Source organism: Pieris brassicae, chromosome 5 (genome assembly GCF_905147105.1).
Source record: "Pieris brassicae chromosome 5, ilPieBrab1.1, whole genome shotgun sequence".
NCBI lineage: Eukaryota > Metazoa > Arthropoda > Insecta > Lepidoptera > Pieridae > Pieris > Pieris brassicae.
The window spans coordinates 15,943,719-15,959,918 of record NC_059669.1 but is presented as its reverse complement, the minus strand read 5'-3'; the positions used below and the strand labels follow the sequence as shown (position 1 = coordinate 15,959,918).

At 33.8% G+C, this 16,200-nt stretch overlaps 3 protein-coding genes and 1 non-coding gene across 6 annotated transcripts; 1 reads left to right on the top strand and 3 right to left on the bottom strand.

Annotated features, from left to right (window-relative positions):
- Window positions 1–73: 73 nt before the first annotated feature.
- LOC123709688 (protein Abitram) lies at window positions 74–760 on the bottom strand. Its single transcript, XM_045661183.1, has one exon. It carries the CDS (start codon window positions 622–624, stop codon window positions 94–96), a length of 531 nt encoding a protein of 176 aa, XP_045517139.1. The 5' UTR covers window positions 625–760; the 3' UTR covers window positions 74–93.
- A 1,329-nt stretch (window positions 761–2,089) lies between these two features.
- On the bottom strand, window positions 2,090–12,686 carry LOC123709454 (sarcalumenin). Of its 3 annotated transcripts, none has more exons than XM_045660822.1 (11): window positions 12,554–12,686; window positions 12,214–12,372; window positions 8,872–8,958; window positions 7,275–7,601; window positions 6,418–7,070; window positions 5,842–6,163; window positions 5,450–5,622; window positions 5,023–5,214; window positions 3,736–3,999; window positions 2,855–3,018; window positions 2,090–2,694 (listed from the first exon to the last, which is right to left on the bottom strand). In XM_045660822.1, the coding sequence occupies exons 2-11, from the start codon at window positions 12,290–12,292 to the stop codon at window positions 2,484–2,486; spliced, it is 2,472 nt and encodes an 823-aa protein (XP_045516778.1). In that variant the 5' UTR covers window positions 12,293–12,372; window positions 12,554–12,686; the 3' UTR covers window positions 2,090–2,483. The 3 variants fall into 3 exon arrangements, with proteins under 3 accessions (XP_045516778.1, XP_045516780.1, XP_045516777.1); XM_045660824.1 differs by having other exon boundaries at window positions 12,214–12,367; window positions 12,554–12,591; XM_045660821.1 differs by lacking the exon at window positions 12,554–12,686 and having other exon boundaries at window positions 12,214–12,547.
- Window positions 4,191–4,262, top strand: Trnag-ucc. Its single transcript has one exon. It is a non-coding gene; the product is annotated as a tRNA-Gly (tRNA).
- Window positions 12,687–14,425: 1,739 nt separating the features above from the next.
- LOC123709833 (DNA-directed RNA polymerases I, II, and III subunit RPABC2) lies at window positions 14,426–15,960 on the bottom strand. Its single transcript, XM_045661407.1, has 2 exons — window positions 15,632–15,960; window positions 14,426–14,694 (listed from the first exon to the last, which is right to left on the bottom strand). Exons 1-2 carry the CDS (start codon window positions 15,840–15,842, stop codon window positions 14,507–14,509), a joined length of 399 nt encoding a protein of 132 aa, XP_045517363.1. The 5' UTR covers window positions 15,843–15,960; the 3' UTR covers window positions 14,426–14,506.
- Between the last annotated feature and the right edge of the window lie 240 nt (window positions 15,961–16,200).

The following is a 16,200-nucleotide window of genomic DNA, read 5'->3' as shown; positions in this document are numbered from 1 at the left end:
GAAATGACAAACAAGTGACTATTTTTTTATTATAATAATTCACTGGGACCATATAAAATAAGTGAATACAAAGTAAAATTAAATTTTATTATATTATTCAGTTAATCTATCAATAACATTAATGTAGTCCTCATAAGACAACAGTTCATTTTTAGTTGCATCTGATATTGCAATGCTAGACAACAATATTGCAATAAATCCATCGGCATCTGGTTTCTTCCTTAGAAGGTGTGGATCAGAGATAAGTTGCTCATTTATTTCTATCAGGGTACTCTTCATGCAACTGGGTACATCAAAACTTGTGCCATCTTCATAATCTATCTTACAAATTACTGATTTGGGGTTCAACATTTGTCCACCTTTCTTACTCTTGCCTTTAACAGTATTACTCAATCTATCTACATTTCCTACAGAAAAGTTCAATTTATAATTATTATTATTTTGAAAAAAGAAATGGCTTGGTGCCAAACAAAGTAATGCAACTCTATTTGAGTGGAACATAATCATAATGTCATTATTCTTAATGCCATTGAAGTCAATTATGTAGCGTTTGGTGAAATATCTATCAGTGAAGGATTTGTAGTTGTTATCTAGCTTAATTGATTGTAGAATATCACAAGCCATATTGTATTTATTGCTTAGCTTCTTGACGTTGGGCAGCTAAAATCCTGGCACGGATGGCTTCGTGTTTCTTCTTGGATTCCTCAAAATGCCGTTTTTGACGTTGTAAACGTTCAGCCTTTAAACAACGTCTCATATCACTGTCATAATCATTGCAATAGCCAACGAATTTCAAGAATGAATGCTGAAATAAGTAATGATCCTTTAAAAATTACATAATAGTGATGTCAGGAACAAAGAATGTCTTTTATAATCAACTAACAAGAACTCTTTTATCGGGGCTGTATATATAAAGTAAAAGACTACTATAATTGATTGATTTTAAATTAAATAATTGCAAATTGAAACAAATACAATATAATCACAAAACCTAACCTCGACATGACAGTCTTGCAATTTTCTTATGAAAATATTACACTCGTCAGTATGTAAATGAGGAGACAAATCAGTGTGCATTCCGAACTATATTAAATTTATACTTTTATGTTTTATATAAGAGTACTTTTACAAGATTCACCCCAGTATTTTTTTGTATTGATAACAACTAAAGTGAAATGACATGACATATCGGAAACCATAGAGTCCATAGATAGATATTTGTCAGATGTGTGTTGCCGTTTGATGGTAAGCCTTAATTGATTGAAACTGTTCAAAAGTCGTGTGATGATATTGAAGTTTTCTTGCAGGAACCTTCGACAAAAAAATTGGTTTGGTTATTAGAATGAAAAATGCGCTTGATTCTTGTTGGAAACGAAATGATGTTTAATATCGCGCGTGCTAGACTACTGATGCCCTTGACTCATTAAAAATCAAATGGAACGCTCCAGCGTTTGACATATAGGATGACATACTCGGAGGGTTAGACTCGAGTAAATAACAGGCTTAGTCAAGATAGCTTAACAGTAGTGTATATAGAAAGTCAAAAACTAAATTTGTATGAAAATGAAAGTTCGTGTTGACCAATTTGACGACTACTGATTTGTGGACACGAACTGTCATTTTCATACAAATTAAGTTTTCGACTATCTACATACACTACTGTTAAGTCATCTTGACTAAACCCCCAGCTGTTACTCCTTTAGCCGGAACTTTTATTTTTATGCTCTGTTCCTTACAGTGAACTACCGTCAAGCCCTTTAGGCAAGTTTCTCCTAAGACAACCCAACCCGATATCTGCTACTCAAAAAGTCTTAGCATCGCCTGCATATATTTGCCCGACATCCCGTGCCCAACATACCATACCATTCACTGGAGATACCACAAAAAAGCCACAAACTACTTTTGTCTGGGCTCTTAAATAAATAAGAATGTTTAAGTTAATACAAAAGGTCTGAGATGTCAGGTAGCCTACAAACTACAAACAGGCGGATATAAAGTGCTTGTTGAAAACTTACGTAGTAATAAGCTTGCGAATGTGTTACCAAATTTATTTTCTTGACTCTTCGACTGAATTAAATAAAACCACTAATTCCAAGTTATTTTTATTTTTCTTAATAAAATCTTATACTAACAAAGACAGGTAGAGATCGCACTATCATAAATGGATTTCAACAACAGTGCGCTATTTCAATAAATAAATCTTCACTAACAAACTTAAACAAAATGACTAGATTAAAAATACGTTCCGCCAGTGTTAATTAGGAAGATGGAAATACTACAAAGGTATCTAAAATCAAAGGTAAATCACAAATCACGTCACATTCACCTCAAGAGTTTGAACAAGCGAGTTTTAAGCAAATAAATATAAACGATTGGATAAAAAAATGCGATTTCAAACCAAAAACTTTATCGCCCGATTAGTAGAAATGCAAAATGTGCCCAACATCCAATCCTATGAAAAAGCGGGTTTTATTGCGTGGGTTTCAACTCTTGGGCATTCCCTGAGGAGTGGCAGTTTCGACCATCTTCTTGTATTTCCCGACAAGCTCAGGAAGGTCGTACGCGATTGCCACGTCCAGCTTGTTGATGGGGCATCCACGGAAGTACGTGCAAGTGGCCGATAGCTGCTGGAACTCATACAGAGCGTTCAGACGGAAAAAGTCTCTGTAGGTGTCAGGGTCAGGAAGGTCATACCTGGAAATAAGACATAATTAATAGCCTTTTATTAGGCAGTAAAATGATTACTGTATAATGTCATGTATCAATTTTTGTTCGAGCTTTTTTGGTTGGTTTATTTCCACGGCGTATCTCATAGAAGATAACATATAATAAAGATATTTAACAGCATACATACCTAGAAATGTTAGTAAGCGTGCTGAGACCCTCGTAGATGTGGTAATTCTGAGGACTCTCAATAATGGCGTCAGCAATCAGCTTCCTGTTACCGAAGATCGTCTTGTGGTTGTAGTAGGTGGTTAGATAACAGTCCACCATTTTAGCGTGGTTCCTTACACGCACCTGTCAATTGTTTTTCAATATCTCAATAATTTTATTTAAATAATATATAAAACAGTAATAGTCATGTGTTCTTAAAATAAATAAATCAATGGCACTACAACCTTTTTAGGTCTTGGCCTTAGATTTCTGTATCTGTTTCATGATCATTTGGTAACTAATAGGCAAGTAGGTAATCAGCCTTCTGTGCCTGACGCAAGCCGTCGACTTTTTGGGTCTAAGGCAAGACGGTTTCCTCACGATGTTTTCCTTCACCGTTCGAGCTAATGTTAAATGCGCACACAGAAAGAAAATCCATTAGTGCACAGCTGGGGATCGAACCTACGACTTCAGGGATGCTGCTTTGCGTGTGTTCTTAACACTTTATTATTAATTGTTCATAACGTATAGTGTTAAAACGTATATTGAAATCAAACATTTTCGATACACTTGCAGTTTCCTTCACAGTGTTGACACCAATTCTATAACTTAAGTATATGGATTTAGGTGACAATGTTACTAAAATCAATAAATTTTACTAAAAAGCTAAAACTCTCGGGCCTGCTATCACGATTATGTGTGGCGTTGTGTGGCGCTTAAACACACGACGAAGAATTGGCCAGAATACGCTAGAGTCTGGACTTCTATTCAAATATTTAGATCTGTATCTTAAATACAAATCTTCTGTAGCATATGATAATAATCAATATAACAGACCAACTACTAAAATCAAATACTCACAGCAAACCGCCGAGCGCTGGCAATCTTATTTTCAATGCGCCTGTCTATCGCTTGTCGCAGGTCACGCAAGAGCTCGCGCTCTTGAGCCTGCAGCAGCCTCACAGGAGCGGAAACTTCAAAGGGCATAGACCAGAGAGACACAGTATACATCACCGGGGGCTGGGGTGAACTCATGAGGGGAGAAATGTTCCAAATTAATGCACTCTGTACCCGCATCAGCTCTTCCGGTTTTACGATATCCGCTTTGTTCAGGACTATACGCGTCTGAAACATAAACACAGGTATCTTAAATTTTTACGGCGTATAACATCTAATTTTTTAAATAGTCATGCAATATTGCAGAACCTTGAAAAATGACATCGTTACGTTGTAATTTGATAATCAAAGAAACCTGAATAAACAAATATATTTTAACGCGAATCCTCCAACTTTTCTATTTTGCCACATATATACAAGCGTTGGTGGTGTAATGGTCAGCATAGTTGCCTTCCAAGCAGTTGATCCGGGTTCGATTCCCGGCCAACGCACACTTTTTAATTTTGCTACAAAATTAATTAAAATTATAATAGATATGTATAATTATTTAAATTTCTTTTAGTTGAGCTTTTGGATACGCGTCTTATATTATCGGAACAATGTAATAATAGTTTACGATCTCATAAAGGTCGAATACGCCCACATACCCACTCGAACACGTTCAATCTACAAAATGTTACATATTTACTACGAAAGAGAATATTTTATTATCTAGTTCAAGAATTTCAATCGCAGCTTTCATTTATTACTCTGTGAGTAATACAAACTGGTGCTTACGTACGACCTGAAAGTGCTTCTTAAATCATCTACTAGTTTTGGTATTTTATAGAATGTGTCTAAGTGTCACTTTATCACAAATGTTTAATTGGATAAAGCGACGATTTATTAATACTGAATAAACACACACACACGTGCGCGTTATATCAATATCATCTCTAGTGAGTAATAAAATAGTATTAAAGTAATAAACATTAACTAGGTTTTTAAACATTTCCAAAGCATATATTCAGGGAAGCAATTAAATAATCAATTGGTTTTAGATGGTGATTTTAAATTGAATTAAGTAAGTTTTAGACATAGTTATGACGCAGCAACGTTTATACATAGTAAATTATATTCTAACAATAAAAACTAAATAAATAATCCATTAATCGAGTTCTACGTAGACGTTGTTAAAGGCCAGACACGAGACATTCTAAGTGGTATTTAAAACGAGGGCAAACTAAATTTAAAATATATTATTCTAATTACCTGAGATTCCCTTCCTTTTAGCTGATCTAGAATAGCTTCTGTTTCCGGGCCGACGTCGAGTTTAGAAGGATCATACACAAGGAATATAATATCTGCGCGGTCAATGAACCACTGGCAAGCATCATTGAAGGGGAACACTCGGGATACTTGCTTCCTTACTTCCAATATGCCAGGTATTTCTACGATGTTCACCTACAAACCGAAAGTAAATTTTCGTAAGTTTTACCAGCTCGTTGCGTTGTCAATTTCGAATAGTCTAAATAAATTAAAATTACGCTATACTTTTAAGCCTGTCGTAAGACGTCTGGTCTTTTTGTACATATAGAAGCATATGTGAACACGAAAATAGTCTGATACTTTTTACGTTAATTGAATTTATATAAACAACAGTTGATGGAAACGTATAAAAAGGTAAAATGTTGCAAACCTTCTCCAATAACTTGCTTGGGTACCTTAGACCCCTTAAGCGTTCTTCCAAACCTTGCCCGAATTTTTGAAGTCCAGAAAATGTCCAATCAGCGGCTAGCTGTGTGCCATCTAATACCTCGGGGTCTTTACCGTGCATCAAAATATTGAAATAAGCTGGTGAGGGTTCCGCCCCTGTTCAATAAAAAAACTTGTTACCTATCAAGTATATATCTTGTTAGTAGATTATTGCGATTGTTGTCTATTGCCAACAACAGGTTGATAATAAATAAATTAGAATTATTCGAAAAGAGAACTTCATACATGCCTCGAACAGTAACTTTTTAATCAGAGAACTCTTCAATATTGTTAATTTCAAAATTACATGTACTCACATAAAAGGAAGTCCCTTACCAGTTCTCAACGACCATTCAGTGAATTCCAAGCCAGTAAGATAGTTCAATATACTCGATTTTCCACCACTCCAGGGTCCCATGAAGAGTACTAAAGGCTTTGAGAAGATTTCCGGATCGCCGAAATGCCTATTACTTAAATCTCTGTACTTGTAAAGGCCTTCTAACGGTTTTATTGAACTCTCGTAAACGCGTTTCAAATCTCTGAGAATGATATCAGCTGATTTCTCTATAATAAGTTCTGATTCACTTGCTTCTTCATCTAACCTTAAAACTTGGATGATGTGTTCACGGCTTCTTAAATTTTCGGGTATTTCTCCAATCTAATAATAATGCACATTGGTTTTTTATTTATTTATACGTAGTTTGGACTGCGAAAAATATTATGACGAACAGCCTATGTCTGACCTACACAAATTATATGTGTGGTGTGTCATTTTGTATGTAAAAAATGCATTAACAATAGGTGGTTTCTGTTAAATTAAATTAAATAAAATTTATTATCTTTTTCGGAAAGATGTTGCAAAAATGTATCATTATAAGATAAAGGTAGGTTTTATAACAAATAGAGATTTACCAGTAATAAATCTTCTTCAGGAGCACCTTCACCTTCTTCAGAAGCCTCTTCACTTTCTTCTTCAGGCACTTCAACTACATTTTCTTCAGATGCTTCGTCAGTTTTTTCTTCAGATGCTTTATCTGTTTTTTCTTCTGAACCAGTTTCTTCGGATTTCTCACCGTCTTCTGCCTCAGTGTCTTGTGGTGTTACTTCTGCACTTCCCTGTGTTTGTTCTACGGAGTCATCCTTTTGGCTTTCCTGATTTTCTTCTTCAGATTCAGCTTTGTCTTCTTCCTCTTGGGAGGCGTCTGTTTCATCTTCCTGAGAATCAACGTCTTCTTTGCTTTCTTTCACAGCCTCATCTACGTCAGCCTTTTGTTGAGATTCATTTTCCTCCGTTTTATCTTCTTCCTTACTTTCTTCGCCATCAACTTCATCACTTTGAGTTTGTTCTTCTTGAGATGCTTCAGTAGATTCTTTTTTATCCTCTACAGAAGCTGTGGTTTCTTCACTTAAATCTTCCTGAGTGTCTCTCTCTGTCTCTTCAAGACTTTCACCACCATCTTCTTTGCTATCTTGTGTGTCCTGTTCTTGTGATTCTTCTTTAGTATCATCATCAGGCCCTACTTCTTCATTACTATCACTTTGGATTTCTGATTCTTCACCACTTTCTAGAAGAAATAGTTAAATTCAATTTCAAATAACCATATATGGCTAACATTATATTACATTACAATTGAAAAAAACATCCATAAATCTATTTGAATCATCTACGTCGTCCAAGAATACTTTAAGTAAAAACAAAAACGTGTAGTTTATAAATTATAAAATGAGTCTTTACTCTTTATTAAATTTTAGTTTTCAATAAACATTACCCTTTTCGTCTTTTTCCTCAGCAGATGCTGTTTCTTTACTGTCTCCGTCATCTTCTGCTGTTTGATCATCACTATCTTCTGCCGTCACATTTTCCTCTACTGTAGCATCCTCTTTCGATTCGTTTTCGTCTGGGCTTTCTTGTTCGTCTTCGTAGGAGACTTGGGACATGTACGGCTCATCCGCTACTTCTACGGATGGCGCATCATCTTCTCCACTATCTATTTGTTCTTTACTTTCTTCTATCACACCTCCATCTTCTGTTGAAATGTCTTCTTTTGTTTCATTATCTATACTTAATTCACTAGAATCTGGCTTCTCTGCAGTATCTGAAATATAATGTTTCATTATTTAATTGCTTTATTTGCTATAAATTATTATCAGAGTATTCGGTCACCATAACATTACACTAAAAATAAAAATTGGTCACCAGCCAAGAGTTGTCGAATAAACGTGACTGAGTCTACTACATCTATGAAATTATATTACACTACGCTTACAGTAATTATGTTATTGTAATAATATGACTTTTTGTCGAGGCATTCTACCGGTAGATATGGGTATAGTATTACAAAACTACCGCGCATTTATTTAAACATAAGAAGAATTATCCAATATAAAATTATCGTGAAGCATTTATAAAAAAAACACAATTCTAAATAAGATTTGTTTCTCATGCCTAGGTTTAGCTATAACTTAAAGTCGCAATTTTACATAATAGAAAAAGGCATTTTAACAAGTGGGTGAAAATAATCCTAGGTATTAACAGCCACATCGTATTATCATAATAAAGTTTAATAACGTTTACAAATATTGAAAGTTTTTACAGAACTTTATGCCAATCTTGGAGACCCCTGTGTTGTAACTAATTTTCAAATGTCGATAATATCTCCTTGTTTCTTGCCCGTAGAGTACAATAAAATCTATACGCAGATATCAATTTCAATATATAAAATTATATATGTACTTATATACAAAGATAATGATCGTAGTATTACAGTAGAGTCAAAGCCAAGGAGACAGAAAGTACGCAAGGATAGTTTGTGCTAATTTTTGTAATTCTTAGCTGGGGTAGTCTATTATTACTGACCAACGCAATACGCATGTCGATGACGTTCGCTGGCCCAGTTAAAATAGAGATCAATGTTGATTTCAATGTTATTTTTGTACTTTATATACATTGATTTTTAATAGTAACGTCAGTATTTAAGTCAAGAGCTAATACTAATTAGATTTTTTTTATTTAGTTAACGAAGAGGCATTATGATACACTTATCTTAAAAGTAAATATAGGAAAACATACACCCTTTCTGTTTACGTAAATATTAACGCGCGCAACAATATCAATGCTTTTGTTACTACAATACTACACATAAATCTTGAAGATTTTTAATTTTATTCTTAATAATTAAGGAGAATAAATATTACTATACTCAACTAATTTTTCCTCTACTAAACTTGCAGAGTATGACACGCCGTATGTAGAATAATATAAAGGACACAATTGGATAAAGATTTAAAAAATGTAATTATATTTCACATAAACATATAATTAGATAAACTTAATGTCAATACAAAATCAAATTACTTTAATAATACCTGGTTCTATGTCTCCTGACTCTAGCTCCTTTAGAGCCTTTTCGATGTATGGACGGCATTGTGATTCTAAAGGTACGTCGTCATCGGCTGTAACAAATAATACGACATTTCATTTAACCTCATAGAACGTTACAAAACATATTTTACAGTGGACCCAGCAATACTTTTTACCAGTACCAGGCATAGTGTAGCCTTAATTTTATATAATATTTAGCCTACAGTTCTCTTTATATAATTTTATTCAATTGCGGCTATTATAAATCTTACAAGCTAAAACGTTTCTCTAAATGCTGAGTAGGTTTAATCGGAACAAAGTATTCAGGACTTCTGGACCATCAGAATAAATGATACGAAGGCTGTTCTTCGGTCCATTCATTGTGTTTGCGCTTCAATAAAATTTGGTTTGCACTTTTTAAGAATTTAATTTATCATTAAACATTTTTAATAATTTTAAAAGTGTAAAATTAGAATTTCCAAGTAGAATTTTCTGAATAAAAGAATCGTTGGAAATAAACAAATATTTATAACGATTGAAATGCCATAATGTATTCTTATATAATCACATACAAAGTTAAGTGATTCTTTATTTCAGATTTTTTTCTTAAACGTCTAATTAAACGAATACCACTGTAAATGGTCCTCTACATACCTCGTTTTAACCTGGCAAATACCGGCCTTCTAAAGAATCAGTCAAATGCTGTATGCATTTTCAATTACTACAACAATATTAAATATTTCATCAAAATTATTCTTGACATTTAAAACGCTTTTAATTTATCGAGTGAGTGAGTTTTCATGTGGTATTTAAGTTAATATATTTAAAGCTATCAATCTGATTACTAATCCTTTACATTGGACGTATTCTCTGCAAATTCAAATAATTTCACACCTCGCTCATCCAGATTGGTCCATGAACGGAGGAGCTGGACTTGAATATACAAAAGAAAAACCACGACGACTTGATAACCTTCTTCTTCGGTTTTTATTATTCGGTTACTAAGATGATGACTCATGATGATTACAACATGAATATGATGTATCACTTGTACAAGAAGTGAGTGAGGAGTTTGAAAGACAATTTTATCTCATCGTCCAGTGATTCAGAGATCCAGCGTTAGGTTGTCCGAAAAGAAAGTAGCCTGTCTTTTATTTATATGGTATCAAGGCTATAAAAGATAAAGGAAGTTGTTTTCTGTGGCTGCATCTAGAATATGGGTCAAATTTACTTTCCACTAAATTTAATACAACAATATCTGTTTCTTTCAAACTCACCAATATTCAAATCTCATCGGTAGCGAACAAGCTGATTTTACATTTTATTTCTAACTGAATCTTTATTTTTAAAGTAAATAGACAATGATCTCATTTCGGGATCTGAATGAGTAAAACATTTCGTCATATGCGTAATTACTGTCATGTCGGTTGCTAAGAGAAAAGTTTTGTGACTATAATTATCATTTATATATCTTAGTATTTCTACGAAAATTCAATGTCGCTTTCGTTTTTTTTCCTATCCTAACTGAATTTGACGCATTTTCAGAGCAATAACAATAATTTCGTTCGCCTCCTCTTCTTCCTGATAGTAGCAACTACCCTCCGATCATAGAAGTACATAGAATATTCTCTATATCTTTCGAGTTTAGTAGCTAAGATTTTTATGGTATATTGTAGTAAATTACAAAACCGAATCAGTACGTAAGTACACTTTGTAGACATTACACATATAAAGATTACCTATATTATTTAAGTTTGTTAAAAAACAACCTAAAACATTTTTAAGAATTAGGTACCTAATATATATTTTTTATTTCTTTGTTACTATAGAAGATTCTAGCAAAATAAAAGTAAGATTTTAATATCGCTTAAAGCTAAATATGAGCAGTGTTGGCCTAGTGGCTTTAGCGTGCGACGCTCATCCCTGAGGTCGTAAGTTCGATCCCCAGTTGTGACCAATGGATTTTATTTCTATGTGCGCATTTAACATTAGCTCGAACGGTGAAGGAAAACATCGTGAGGAAACCGGCTTGCCTTAGACCCAAAAAGTCGACGGCGTGCATCAGGCACAGAAGGTTGATCACCTACTTGCCTATTCAATTTACAAATGATCATGAAACAGATACAGAAATCTGAGGCCCAGACCTATAAAGGTTGTAGAGCCATTTTTTTTAAAGCTAAATATAATTAAATTTTTAATTTTATTTTTAAAAGCGTCACTCTGAAGGACGGATCTACCGCAGCTTTTACCTCAAATATTTCAGGTCAGGGTTAAACGTGAAACAACAGTTGCTGTTTCGTAAACAGAATTTTAATTAAAGTTACAAATCCTCAATCACGTCAAATAATGGGGAACCTTATATCTATTGTATTTTTGTATTTCTTACCATATAGTACCTACTACGAGTTTAAGTATAGGATCTACTGATTTCATACTCACACAAGTGGATCCGTTAATTAATTTCATAATTAAATACATTTAGAACATAGTATGTTCGTTGATGAATACTTAACATAATTTACCGTCTATTACTTTATTTCTAAATGATATTTGCCCGCTTTCTGTTTCAGCCTCCAGCCTTGAAAATCTTGTCCATGCTGCTTGTAAATCTGGTTTGATAAAAATGAAAACTCGGCTTGACAAAATCAAATCGGATTGAGTATCTGTCGAACCACGTTTAATTTGGAAATGTGTGATTTTTTTTTAAATTTTAAGTATATAAATTAAGTCTTCTTGCAATTTGAAGTACCTAATTTACTTGCGACAGCAAGATACCATCATACTTGATGACAATCAAGATACCATTTCTACATTGGTACGTAGATGAATATTGTATCTATATACGTATATCTATGTATTTCTTACCATTTGGATGTTGTAAAATAATAAAATTATTGAGTTGCCAGAACGCGCAATATGCATGAAGACTCGAATAAGTAATGCAAAATTATGACCTATTTGTATTGTGTCACTGTTATAATAACGTCTTGATCCTATCATTTTTCACAAGATGGCGACGCAGCGACAAATCCCTGTACTTCTATTTATGTAAGTAGCTATGACGGACTAACGTCTGGCGACCATCTACCATTGCTCTGCACCGATTCATATGATAGACTCCTTAGGACAGCTAATAGTTAATAATTCAGATCCCCTCGAAGTGAATATTCGCTTGAGGTTATCGCCAGAAATAGAGCGCAAAGGCGCTTTTTACATAATTTCAGCGCAAGTTACACCGAAAATAGCATCAGTGACGCAGAGCGGGCGTAGAGAGCAAACATCCCACTCCTTTAGTTTAAGCTCGAGTTTGCCGGATCGCGGGCAGACAGATGCACCAAATAACTCACCTCTCGCAGCGAGCGCGAGCGTCGACACGGCAAACAGTATGCACAAATACCTCCACAGTTTTAACCTCTTTGTCCACATTGTTAACGTTCCGGAGTACCGGACTATTCAGTCATTTGCACACACACAAATACGTCGGACGAACTCGGAACACATCTACACTAAAAACAAGAATCTCACTTTCCAACCCGAGTTGCATCAAACTGCAGCTCGTGTTAGATCTCCATTGAAATGCGGTCAGCGATTCCGGAAAATGTACGAATTGAATGATCGCTCTGTGACCGCATTTAAATGGCCGTGATAGCGGGAGCGGATCGCACGCGACTGTGCACTCAGACGTACTCTATTTACGGAGACAGCACAGCATCGCTGGTCGAATGGGTACTGGCGCAAGAACAGTGGCGGAGCTGGGAGAACTCGTGCCAACCGGGGCGGGTAGCGGAGGAGCGGAGGTGCCGCCACAGGGACACTCTATTCACTCCTATACAAACACATCAGTTTCTCGACTGAAAAGATCGCTTTATTCTGCAGAGTAAATATGATCGTTTACTATACAAGAATTATATAAGTATTATAAAGCTAGAGAGTTAAAATTACTAAGATACGCTGACTTTTATACAAGGCAGCTTAATTTAGGGTAAGATTCAGAGTTAAGAGTTAAGACCCTTCGTCTCCAGTATGCCCATACGATATCAACAGACGGGAGTAAACTTGGGCCTATGCCTTGATTCTACTTTCCCAGCTCCGCTTTATAGCTTATACAGTCAAAATCTGTTACATCGAAGGGACTACTCATATTTGGTCGTATACACCGATAGTCGTAACAACGGATGACGTTGTTATTAAGTACCTAATACAATAAAATTAAGCCGGGACCTTTGATTTTGGTCAATATAATAGATATGTTGTTCTAAACGATGTCTTCGTAAACGGTTTTGACTGTATATGATGGTTACCGTTAAATACTTTTGGAAGGGTTTTCCACATTCAAGATTCATAACACAGAAGTATATGGAATTAATTCGTTTCCAAACTAGAAATTACCGCCAAAAGATTACAGGAGATGAACTACTTTAATGAAAAGTGAGCGATGATCGGTTCTGTGATTAATATCATGTCGCTGTACAATATCAGTTGGCACGGTTCAATACCACCCGCTTGAATATCTCAAACCAGCATTCCACGGATCATAGCACACCCCCAAACGTTCTTTTTTACATCTCATCTTTGTTTTATCACCCTTAATGTAAAGCTAACGGAGTTCAGAGTCGTGACTTAGCGAAAAGTATGACTCCTATATGTCAAAAATGTCTTGAATTTGATATTGTCACTTTTTATAGAACGCCAACGGGCAGGAATCTCGTCTGATATAAACTGATACCGATAAATGATAATGGACACTCAATGCCGGCCTTTAAAACACTGGTTCGCTTGATTTTTAAAGACCCTAAGTCGCATTGTTTCGGAAATACTCCAACGGGCAGCAGTAGGTTCCACATAGCGGTGGAACTTATATCTTAGTTAAGTCTTGAATCTGAAAGTAACCCTGGAGCATCGAAACCTTTTCTATAGTAATTCTATTAAATAAAACGCTTCAACATGTCACATCTTACCCCAGGTCAAAAATTCATGACGAGAAAGTAGATCTTTCGATATAACTCATTGTACAGTACATGGCGCTTTCCAGTCAGTATTAATGTGTCATTTCTCTCAGTAGCCATGTTCTTCAGGAGTTTATGTTTTGATAATTTTTATTTCAGAGAAATTCCAGGATTGGAAAATCCAGTATAACTTTTTAACTACTTAATCTATAAGTGTTATTTATAGGTAAGTCACTAATGCCGTTTCGTCTTCAAGATTTAATTTTACACATAACATTATGTTTAAAACATATTTCCATATGTTAATTTCATAATTAAATATTTACATACTTTTTTTTAATTTGTATTGGGATGGGGTAGGAGAAGTAATGAACATTACTTTTTAGTATTATTAAAAAATTGTTGAGATTGAACCTCTGAAATTTATATAATTTAACAACAGATATATTAATTTGTAAAACCAGCCAAATATACTGCTTGCATAATTTGTTTTTTTTTTAATTGTAGTTTGTCTACATGTTGGCTCAAAATTGGCAAACCACTGAGTCATAAAACATAAAACCAAAAAAGAATATTCAAGGTTTTAAAATAAAATAGTAGTAAAAGACAATTCTGAAAAACTTACTCTATTTTAGCATTCATATCCCATTCATTTTAAAAAATATAATTTTATATACTACAAAACTAATCTTACTTAATGATCAATAATAATTAATTCATCTATACTCCAATCTTCATAAGAGTGGTCGGGGAGATATCGCCTTATTACAATAGGTATTTTACGTTGTTTAAGCTCTTTCATTGCTATTTGTAGAGGATCAGTCTCTCCTTCGAGTTCAACCATAACTGGAGCACACATGGCTATTTGGAGGGCTCGAGTACCTGTAAATAAAACATTCTTAAATATTTATAATTCTTCAAAATATAACAGCAATAAACTCACACCCTTGATAAATATACTAAAGCTCTAAAATAGGTATTGAATATTTTAGCATTGTATTGAACATATAAATAGAAGATGATGAAATAAACAAAAAAAAAATGAACTAATTGAATATAGAAGTTGCGTTTTGACATACAAACCATATTAAGATTTATGGGAAAACTATAAATATATCTTAAAATAATGAAAAGAACAAAACTCTTAATCAAAAATTTGTAATTAAAGTGCAAGGAAATGTAGAGTTTAAATAATTTTAATTCATCTTTCTCAACAGCTTCAATGTGTATGCAAAGATCATAAGTATTAATTATATATTATATATAGATATCTTCAAATCTTAATGTGAGTAAACACAAAGATAGAACTAGTTTTATTAGACAATATAATAGCTATACTGGTGATTGGGTTTAAAACAAGGAAAAGACATGAATACTAACTTAATATCATGAAGCATGAATAAACTTTTTTGTAATTTGAACAAGTATTACATGGTAAGGAAAGTTTAAAATTGCAAACTTTAAATAAATAAATAATTTATTTATAGTTATGAATTAAAATTAAAATGTTTATTTCTTTTATAAAGAGTCATAAGATAGTTTTTTTTGCCATTCATATCAAAACATTGTTTTACAAGCTCAGTTATGAATCTTCATAACCAAACTAATCAACTTTTAAAACTAAACAGATAATTGATTGTATGTACTATTTTTTTTCAGATTCAGAACATTAAAAAAATGAGAGGGGATAAATTCCCTATATCAGTGAAATTAAAAAAGAACTTTGGGGACAGAGAAAGTAAAATTCAAGTTATTTTGTAAGTTAATGTTCTTATCTATGAACTGAACCTTAAGACTAAACCATATAAAATAGCTGTACCTAATACTCTAGCTCGTTCATATTTAGTCATGTATCTAGTAGTAATTCTCTTTGATTTTTCAACTCCTCCACCAGCTTGACCCGGAGCAACGCACTGCACATTGTAGCCGTCTTCCTCTTGCTCCTCAGTCTCTTCTATATTATTGTCCTCTTCAACCATATCATCATAATCTCCACCCCCGTCATCGCCATCATACTCTTCATCAGCCATGGTTTAGAGCAATTTTAATTTTATATGAAAGTCTTTTTTGCGAAATGTTAACCAACAATATCTGAAAATATCAACAAGTCTGATTCACTTACATATAATGAACTCTAATCTCTATGTCAGATTACAGAATACATTATAAAATATATAGATATAATAAAATTAAATAATAGATCAACGTCCACAGACTACGAAGAAGGAAAATTTAGCAAATTAAAATCAATAAATTTTTGAAGTTAAAGACATACAAGCGTCGAATTATGTATTATTTAAATTTAAATGGTCGTAAAATTAAGAACTCATAACTGTTATCGTGAAAGTTACAGTACGTATGAAATAAATGTCCATAATAAGATATATT